We start from the raw sequence: 10,721 nt of genomic DNA, 5'->3' as shown, positions 1-10,721 counted from the left end.
AACACAAGCACGTGGTTTTAACCAGCATGTACAAAAGGATAGCAAAAAAAAGAGCCAAACTGGTCCTCAAGYAGGGGCACAAAGGGCTATACCAGCATCATTTGCTCAGGGGGATTTTTCACAGGACCACAAAGTTACAACAGAAGATGGACAGACCATCTGCCTGCAGACAGACACGGCCACTTCTTTATTTAATATAGAGAATGCAGGTGCTCAAGACAATCTTTGGTGGGGGGCAGGGGGAACAGTGACATTAGCTCCAAAAGACCAGAAGAAAAGCCCCAGCCAGCAAACAGCAAAGGATGAAATGCAAATATCAGGACAGTTAATGCCTGTAAAGRGACTGGCTGGACCATTTGGGTATATAACAAAAGCAGCCACCTGCAATAATGTCATGTTTTAAAGCTAATAATGGGCGTTYTCTTCTGCTTGACAAAACCTTTGTCTTGTAAGGAATTTGCTCTTAAGAGGAGCAGACAACCTGAATTTGAGGAGAGCTTTCAGGGAAGCACTACAGAGAGGGTAGAGGGGTGCGGAAGAGCCCCAGACTCCCTGGAAGAAGCTCTGCTTCCCGGGGGAAAWTCTAGAATAACAGGCAGCTGTGATAGAGAAAGGGGAAAGAAAGGCAAGATAAATAYACTCTATGGAAAGAGGGAACTGTCCTCTGTTTGCTCCACAGATTTTGGACAGTATAAAGTGAGTGTCAGGAGCAAAGATCACTCTGACAGGCTAGGAACGGCACACAGCTGGGCTGGCATAGAGCCAGGACCCACAGCATTATGAGAAGGTATCTGTGCAACTAAGCATCCACCTGCTTCTGCCAAGCTCAGGGCTCAACAGGAGCCGGGGCCCGGATGCATTGCCTCATGCAGAGGCGAGACACTCTGACTGACAGCATCTTGCCTTTCTGAAAGGCACCAGAGCCTGGCACCTGCTGAATCCCTACTGGCCTGTTTTACCTCTAATTTGGGCAGGAAAAGTCCATATTGGCACAGCATCCATGAAAGGTTCCTGTCTTTGGTAAGGATATAAGCATTAATGTCTGCGTGGACAGTGTTTTGATGGAGAGGAAAAAGAGAGAAAGAACACAAAGGCTCTGAGTAGATTTGGGAAGAGTCAGAGCCGGAAGATAAAACAAACAAAATTCATTTCTACTCAGTAARATCTCCCTTGCTGGAGGTGACAGCAAGGTCTGGGAGACACCAATAAACCAAAGACCTGGTTACCAGGGATGGGCAACTAGATAAGGAAAGATCAGAAAGAGTACTGACACAAGGGAGTGGCACAGGTGGCGGTCTCACATCCCACAGCAAGTAACTGCCCACTCAGGCTTAAAGCCTGCTGTTTGTCTCCAAGCTGAGTCAAGAACCGAGCCCTGGCAGTACAGTCCACGAGAGCAGTGGCATTGCCTGTCAAAAATGGAGAAGCTGGCACCAGTTCACCAGCTTGCCGCATCCATGCTGCTGGGAGGACCATAGCTGCATGCATAGCCCATGAGCCACTCACTCACCAAGTGCTGACACTGCAGTGATTGCATCCTGAGTGGTTTTGTTCCTCTTTTTCAAAAGAGGAAGACTCACAAATTAACTAGGAGACAAGGCTGGACTCCAGAGACAACYGCCAGAGTTTCAAGCAAAAGTAGGTGGGCTGGAAACAACAACTTGACTATAAAAACTGTAAAAAGTAAGGGCAGACAAAAGCAGGCTGAGATCACCAAGGGCTACAAGGGTGGCCACAGCCAGCACAAATGCTCCCTTGGGGCCTGGGAACAGCACTGCTTAGGTCCAGCGCAGTCTGGATGCAGTTTTACACRGCTCAGTATGGCACCTTTGGGGACCAGGCACTACACAGGCTGGAGGGACACACTGGAGATTCTGGATTAAGCCACCAACTCTGAATCAACTGGCTGCGCTGCAAGCAGAAGATATGTAGAGGCGTAAGAGGCCACAGCAAGCAGCCAGAGCCAAGGCTACACAGGACACCTGCCTCGTTACCACTTCAATATTTCCATCTGTGTGATTTCTGCAGGGRTGAGAAGTTAGTGTGTTTGAAAGGGACATGGGCAGCATTACACAGGATGGCCCCAAAAAGACATGCTGTCACTAGCAGCAGAAAGGATGCAGGATGGGAGGAATAAAAACATGTTGGCAAAGTCACCAGGGAGAAGCCTGAGTGACTTCTGAAGAGCACAGAGCAGCATGTGAGATGGAGGGGGCTGATCASTACAGAGGGGGAGGCTTGGAGCTAACTTGGGAGTCTGTGATGAGAAGAAAACCAAGCTGCAGCTTGGGAAGGATCCATGTCTTCCACAAGTGACTTTAGCTTCTTTTTACTCACTTTTTTTTTTTTTTTTACACACACGGATAGATTGAATAGGACAGGCCAAACAGTCTAAACAACATATGCAGTGACAAAAAAAAAGAGAGAAAACTAAAAAGTGATGTTTGCTTGATACTTGTGTCTTCAGCTTGGCTGCCAGTTGCTACACTGCTGGATTCCAACTTCAGCTCCCCATTGCTCCAACTGAATTGTTACATATTGGTTAAGTTTTTACTTTCTGTAAGCATATTAAAATTTTAGTTAAGCATTAAAATAGTGTTTTAGTATTTTTTGAGAGTTTTGCTGTTTATCTTGTTCATTATAAGTCTCTCAGGTGCTACATTTTAGACTAAATTTAGATCAATACTGGCAGAGCTCTGCAGGACAGCTGCTGAAATCTGTTCATTAAAAAGGAAGAGATCAGGGCTGGTCAACAGCCAGTGGGAGCCTACATATGGCTGCTCTGTATCCTGAGAATCTTCTGATCTATAGATGCTAAGGTGGGTTAAATCTTCCAGTAAAAGAAGATCTTCTATAACACAGCAGAAAGACCTCGAGGAGATACAGCAGCTGCTAAATCCAAAGCTCTCTAGGAGACAACTTGTTTGGTTCCTATTTGACCGCCTGAGGTGACAAGAGGAATTTTAAGCAGTACAATTATTTTCTTTCATGAAATTTCTGTAATGCAGTGCCAACCTTTCTCAAGGCAAAATTTTTAATAGCATCCCCTGGTTTTGTCCTTCTGGGAAGCAATTTGCAAAAAATAAATGAGGGCCCATACTTTACAAAGCACCTGGGCTGCTCCCCACAAGGAAGCAATATTACAGTTAGTACTTAGCCAGCCTCACTGAGAATTTTGCTTTTTCCTATATTGCTGGGGAAATCCAAGGGCCTCATAGTATCTACATGTATATGATGGGTTTATCTCAGATGTTAACATGAAGCTATCAATATGAAAAACACTGGCCAGAACTATCAACATCTAGAACCAGAAATATCTCTTAAGCACTGTTATTCAAATCACATCACAATAACAAATGTAGTGCTAACAAAATATACAGCTTARTACCATCCAAAACTCGGCAGCTGTGGTACTTGCCATGGAGCCAAACTCCCAGGTTTAAGCCGTTATTATCAGAAAAAGTTTCTTGTGGCTAGGGAAAGAAATTTAACACAGATAGGAGTAGAGAAGACTATTCCTCTACATGGGGCCCTGGCTAAAACTGCCTGCTGATCCTCCCCTTGTCTGTAGTACTCCCTCCTGTGCTACCCCCATCTGTAATACACTTTCAACTGTTTTTTCTTTCCCTTGGGGAAGCCAAGGTGATGGCTGCCATGAGTTGTGGGGACATCTCCAGGAGCACACCTTCCTCCTACAGTCACTGTTGACCCTTTATTGCATGTCTGTATGTTGATCTTCCAACACTCTGGAATGTCTGTTTAGATCATGGGTAACCCTGACTATCATCACATGTTACGGAGTTTTTCTGAAAGGTCTGAAGCCCTCCACTATTTAATCATCTGAACATGCTAGTTCTCCCACTTCACCTTCTTTTCAATTAAGCTGATGCAATAAATCGCACCAGAAATTATGTATGAAATAAACCAGAGGGCTATGCTGCCATTCAGAGGGACCTCAACAGGCTGGAGAGATGGGCAGAGAGGAACCTCAGAAAGTTCAACAAAGGGAAGCACAAAGTCCTTCACCTAGGGAGGAATAACCCCATGCACCAGTATAAGCTGGGGCATACCTGCTGGAAAGCAGCTCTGTGAAGAAGGACCTGGAGGTCCTGGTGGACTGCACGCTGACCATGAGCTAGCAGTGTGCCCTTGTGGCCAAGAAGACCAATAGTATCCTGGGTTGCATTRGGAAGAATGTCACCAGCAGRTCTAGGAATGTGATCCTCCTCCTCTACTCAGCCCTGGTGAGGCCAAATCTGGAGTACTGTGCCCAGTTCTGGGCTCCACAATGYAAGAGAGACATGGAGCTACTGCAGCAAGTCCAGCAGAGGGCTACTAAAATGATTAAGGGACTGGAGCAYCTCTCTTAYRAGGAAAAGTTGAGAGAGCTGGGACTGTTTAGCCTGGATAAGAGAAGGCTGARGGGGGAAAAAAATCTTATCAATGTGTATAAGAAATTCAAGGGAGGGCGTACAGAGGATGGAGCCAGACTCTMTTCAGTGGTGCCCAGCAATAGCACAAGAGGCAACGGGCACAAACTGAAACTCAAGAAGTTCTATATGAACACGAGAACAAACTTCTTTACTCTGATAGTAAGCACTGGAACAGGTTACTCAGAGAGGTTGTGGAGATATTCAAAAGCAATCTGGATAAAATCCTTGGAAACATGCTCTAGGTGACTCTGCTTAAGCAGGARTGTTGGACTAGATGATTTGCAGAGGTCCCTTCCAATCTCAACCCTTCTGTGATTCTGCAAATTTCAGCTGCCTTGCAGAGGACTGGTCATTGAAAAATTAGGAAAGTCTTGGCTATACAGTCATTTTTGCTCTCAACGTCCAGCCACCTCTTAGTCTCCTCATTTAACGCCTTAGACCAAAGCAGGAGCCAGTGAAATCTTTTCCTTCCACTCCTTCACTTTTTGCTTTCTCAATAAAACTCATGCCTTGGTCACTGCTCAGGAAATGTGTCTTCCCCCAGTGCAAGCACTGTTCCAAGTGATCTCCCCTAGCTCTAAGTCTGGGCTTCAGAGGGGAAAGGAGTCCCTGTGCCTGGCGATGCTGCTGCCYCCCAGCCAGCACTAACAGCATGTCCCAGCTGGGTCTGAGCCAGTTCCCATCGTCCTCCTGGGGCCGCTTTCCCCCTGACCGCACACGGCCACCTCACTGCACAGACCACCTCGCAGAGAGGTTCAGCCAAACCTCCAGCTGCCCCGAGCTGACAACGACAGCAAAGAGAGATACTATAGCTAACAAGCAGATTCAGTCTATGGAAGAAAACACTTTTTTTATGTGGTCCAAATATTGGTGACATTTCTTTTTGCTTAAAAAAAAAATACTCAACTTCTGGAATGATGTGAAAGGAAAGGGAAGAAAAATTTACCTCTTTTTCTAAGTTATCAGAATGACTTAATAAATCCAAAGCCAGGAAGTTATTTTGCTGAGTTTGAAATCTCATTCTTAAGCTTATCTCATGCAAAGCTGGAAATAACACTGCTGCATTTACAATCTACTAAGGGAAAAAGATGTGTTGAATAACAGTTAGTGCAACCAAAGGGAATTTTGCTTCACAAGAAACTTCCATCAGAATGCATCCTTCAAAAAAGTAGATTAATACCCTCATATATTCACTTCCACAATGAAGTCAACCCCCTGCAGTCTCCATGAAGAGATTTTCTGCAGCAATGTGCCTATAGATCTCCATTAAGCTCATTGTGGACCTTAGCTGGAGATTATAATTTCTATAGGTCAGCCTCCATAGCAGTTGGTGTAAGCTTTCCCTAATCTGCTTCAGGGCAGACTCTGACAACAGCTGATGCTCCCTCCAGCAACAGGCTAAACTGGACAGACAGCAGCCTGCTATTTCTCTATAGAGGTTCACATAGCTATCACTGTTTTGGCTTCCTCTCTATTTGCACATCAAGAAATTAAGAAGGGATTGTTCTAAAATTGGATTTCAGAGCTGTACAAGGCCCTGCATCTAAGCTAACTGCATAGAAGAAAAACCCAGAGACCTCAGTATTCCACAGAATCAAGTCCTAAATCATTGACCCTTTTATGAGTGCACTTGGAARGGATGAACGTGCTCCAAGGCTGGTATGGTGGCTACAAAATGGGAAAAATTATACGCTTAATGCCTGATTTCACAAACCAACCTTCCCCAGCTACAACAGGGGAAGCTCCCAGCTGTTYGTCAGCTTGCTCGGTGGAAATCCTTCCAGACTGCTAGTGCATTTTAATTAAATAGGTCCAGTTAGCAAAACTTTATGATGGCAGCTGAAATGACAAGCATGATCATATAAGCAACTGATCCAAGTTGCAGATCAGGGGAGGGGAGGAGCTTCCAACAGGTGATGATGAGCAGGAAGTAATTGTGTCAGAGCTGGAAGAGAAATGGGAACAGACCCTTACACTCCCTCAGGCAAGCAATTCCACTGAAGGGCTGCAGGATCAGCCCCTGGCCTCACATTAGCACTTCATTTATAGCATTGCCTTCCTGTTCATAACCTTCCCTTCCCAACTGTGAACTGCAATTTTTCTCCCTCCAGCATCATGGTGATGGTTTGGAACATGGAAATGTTTGGAAAGGGACAAYTTGGCATCAGGAGTCTTAAAAAGCAGATTCAGATGACATCCTAAATGTATCTTTTATGAGTTTGGAATGATTCCTTTAAATTAAACTCTGGCATGTGACAGCTTCTGGTAATGCCGCCAGTAAGGAAATAAAACATTAAAAAAGAGAGAGGCTTTTGAGTACATGTAGTCAAAGGATTGCTTCCTATGGATACCTTGCTTTCCCTCATGCCACTCCAAGCTGTGATGCACCAAATGCTTCTTAAGGAAAGAGCTTCAATAATTTTCAATTGTCTCTTCACCACATATGCCCTCAAACCCCAACCAACTTCCAAATTCAAGGCTTATAAAAAAATTAAATGCTCCAATAATTTTAAATTGTGTCTGCTCAGTGCTATTGGAGCTTGTCTGTTCCTTCATTTGGGGGATTTTTGTTTTGTTTGCAGGAGGGGGGAAATGCTTTTTATTAGTGGTTCAAATTGGAAGCAGTCTCTGAGCTTATTTGCAGTGTATCATAAAACAGGATTAGGAAACAACAGTGCCTGGAGGAGAAAGAACCCACACAAAGGAAGATGGCAAAAGAATAATATCAGGAAGGAAGCAGAGGGAATAGTCCTCACTTAGCTTCTGAAGAACAGGTCAAATGACCTAATACATGGCTTTCAGTGCCCTTCATTCCCCACTGAGTCACAGGATTCATCTGCCCAATCCAGCTACCAACACTTAATGTGGTTCAGCTGATGTAGAGCCATCTATTAAGTGTGTGTGTGTGTGTGTGTGTACGCAAACTTGCAGCCTGTTATCATTTATCCAAGACCACAATCCCCTTCTGGGGCAAGAGCGAGATGCTACCTCAGAGCAGGTAGGAGTTTACACAGAACTACTGTTGCAGGTTCATGAGCATTTAGGAAAGGAAGCAAAAGCTTTTGATGCACTGAGTCTTTGAGTTACAAGCCAAAAAGAGGGATTTTCTCAGCCTTATTTCAGAAGGCTCCCTCCTGCATGGCAGCATGTTAAAGCACCAGACAGATCAAGCTAAGYATATTCCTCAGCACTGTCCTGAATAGGGAGAGAATTAAGCATGTGCTTCAATGATCTCCTGAATCACAACATCACCAGCCACATATGACCAGTGCCATATTTGAAGAGAAAAGCATCATTAAAATATGCTCACAGCAAACCTGCAGATCCTTCTATCAACCCTTTTATAAGCTAGGCTACACTTGTTACAGCTGTGGCCTTGGAGTGACAGAGGAAGGCTAGGACTCTCTCAGGAGTTTTACCGGATCAGCAATGGTTGAATTACTTTTGTGCAGAACAAGAAATCACAGCTTTGCGCAAGTGAGAAAAATCAGACAGTTGTATCACAATTCTGCTAAAATAAGTATAACCAAAGTTTGGTAGAGAGGCACAAAAGAGGAGGAAAAAAAAAATCTCTTATGCCATGGTCTCCTCCTGTAGACTGAAAAAGATGATAAAGTGCATCCTTGTTTAACTCACTGCAGGATGCCTGGAATTTTATAGAAACTGCTGCAATGTGTCTCCCAGTGGGGAACAACTGAAGCGTAAGATGAGAAAACAGCCATATTCTAACTTGCAGTAGCAGACACTAAAAGGCAGTGCTCAATAAAGGCTTAATATACAGGAAGATGCCAAATAACTGGCTGATTTCAGAAACAAGTGTAAACCAATTCTCTAATTGTGTCTAATCAAAAAGTACCATCAGTCTCTAAAGACACTGAAGAAAAAATGTGGATCAGAGATAAATGACAGCACGTGTATCTTGCCAGTAGTGTTTAGGCAATATTCTACCCTGCAGCATTTAACTGTTATTACATCTGGACCTGGAGGTGAAAGTCATAAATCAGGACCATTCACAACATGCAATAATGGGGTGAAATAATCATAAAGATGCATGATGAAATTTTGTGACTGTGTAAGGCTTCCAGTCCTTGACTATCAAATGAAAAGTCTTCTGTGTAACTTCTATTCTTCCTTAATCCCTGTACTGTTTTTTTTTCTTAAATTCCATCCTCTTCTCCCACCATCTCCCCTTTTTGCTACCATAGAGCATGCCCTACACCCTTCTTCCCTGCTGCCCTAAATACACGTTTAAAACAAAATCATAGAAAATTATTCCCTGCTTAGAAAGATGAACAGGTTTTAAATTACACTATATTTACTTTAAGTGCTTTTAATACTAGAAAAGCTTTCCCAGGGAGTTTTGCTCTAATTTCAGGATCCCTATTGCTTTTAAAGATGGCTATTTTGTCCCATTTAGACAGTGGCTACATTTTGAGTAATAAAGACTAATGCAATAAAATAACTCCAACCCCATCCCTTTCTTTCTCTCACCCATCTATCAAGTTAAAAAAAATCCCAGCCCATAATGTGTTAGAGCTTTGTTTTTTGAGTAACAAGACTAATCACGTTTCCTCTGCTTGRGGTCTCTCTCTTCTCTTCCTTTTCTTGCAGGTCCTCTGGATCCACACTGACATAGAAATATCCCATGATGGAGAAAATAAYGCACACAGCAAAGAGGAGAACAGTGAATAAGACAAATTCAGCCCACTAGGAAAGAAAAAAGAACAACTGGTCAGGGTACTTCAAATTCCTAGGCCAAAGGAATTCTCTGCATTTCCAAGTGTTTTTTTAAAGAACTGGAGGAAAATTTATTTTTCTACTTCCAAGATTGCTCACAGGATAGAAACTTTCCCATCATGCTTTCTGGTAAACTCATGTAATTGAAATGAATTACAAATATGCGTGCCATACCTTGAAACAAATGAGTCAGATCAGGCTAGTTTCATTAAAGTTTTTCTTACAAATCTGCCCTGACTGGACCATACCTGCCTGAGCCTTTTGCAGCAGTAGGAAGTATACAAGACATCCCTGGGACATGTTAGATCTTAACCGGAAACCAGCCACAGTTCATACCTTCATGCCATCGCTCCAGAAGTCTGAAACTCTGGATCAAACACCATCTGCACCACAACCCCCTGACACAAATCCTCACTTCCCAGGAATGCCATAGGCAGCTGACTCCTAAGGAGTCTCAGAGCCACACATCCGTGGTGACTGACCAGCCACGGGGCTAGCTGGATGAAGGCAAGCTGCTTTCTATAACCAACTGCACCATGTGGCTTGCATCATGTGCAAGCTCCAGGCCCTCCTACCTGGAGCTGAGCCCTAGCAAACCTACCACAACAAGACATCTGTGGCAGGTCACAGTATGGCTTATTGCCACTGGGCAGTTTGCAGAGGACTATTGCTCCAGGGTTGAATTAAGGCAGAGGGAAACACTGCTGATCAGGAAATAGAGCCGAGGCTGGGGGGCAGCTTGGGACAGGATGTCATCACTTTGTGTTGGAGCCTGGAGCTTTTATAGAGAAGTGAGCCAGATGCAGGCTTGCTGCACCTCTACAACACAGATATCTGAAGCACTGTTCGGAACCTGTTTTAAAGCATCACTCCTGTTCATCATACCTGTGCCATTGGTGCAGCCTGGGCAATAACGAGCACAAACGCATTCCCAAATGCCACCGTGAGCAGCCAGCCTGCCTGGAGCACTGACTTCATGCTGGCTGGAGACTGAAAAGAGAAAGGCCTGGTCAGTGGGTATCACATTGTGCCCTTCTGTCCTGGTTCACCTGCAGCTTTTCCTTGCAAGGTCCTGCTAGGTAGAGGCATCCCTTGTCTCAGCCTAAGGGGAGCTGGTGGAATTTCTTTTGCACTGTACCTGCTCTGTGATTAATCCCTACAGCTGGGCACAAGCAGCTTTCAAATTAAATCCCCTAGGAGGACATATGAAGGAGGAGAAGATGCTGTTGTTGTAGAGCTGGTCCTAACCATTTCCAAACCTGCATCATTCAAAATTCTAGGATCAGGAAGCCTACGGACCCACACAACAAGCCCTGCATCTCAGAGGCAGGTGCCCTGCAGCTGCACACCTTGGGAGAAGAGACTGGATCTTGATGTTAAGCTTCCAGCCAATGACAAGTTTTCTGCAATGCACAACAGGCCATTTCACTGATGAATTGCCCTCTTTAATAAAGATCTGTACTTTACTCCAAGGATAAATTTGAGTAGCTTCAGCTTCTTGACCCTGTAATGTCTCAGTCTTCTCTTCTCATAAACCTTCTCCCCAGACAG

At 44.3% G+C, this 10,721-nt stretch overlaps 1 protein-coding gene across 3 annotated transcripts in view; it reads right to left on the bottom strand.

The window, feature by feature from the left end:
- Positions 1-8,959: 8,959 nt before the first annotated feature.
- Positions 8,960-10,721, bottom strand: part of SLC15A2 (solute carrier family 15 member 2) — a 53,740-nt gene continuing 51,978 nt past the window's right edge. For all 3 annotated transcript variants that reach the window (XM_085311012.1, XM_085311010.1, XM_085311011.1), the window contains 2 exons: positions 10,056-10,160; positions 8,960-9,140 (listed from right to left, as the gene is read on the bottom strand). In XM_085311012.1, the coding sequence (XP_085167138.1) occupies positions 8,964-9,140; positions 10,056-10,160 (282 nt within the window). In that variant the 3' untranslated portion in view covers positions 8,960-8,963. The remainder of the gene's footprint in view (positions 9,141-10,055; positions 10,161-10,721) is intronic.

Source organism: Rhea americana, unplaced genomic scaffold (assembly GCF_003343005.1).
Source record: "Rhea americana isolate MKP2758 unplaced genomic scaffold, rheAme1 scaffold_33, whole genome shotgun sequence".
Classification (NCBI taxonomy): domain Eukaryota; kingdom Metazoa; phylum Chordata; class Aves; order Rheiformes; family Rheidae; genus Rhea; species Rhea americana.
This window is presented reverse-complemented; position numbering and strand designations above follow the sequence as displayed.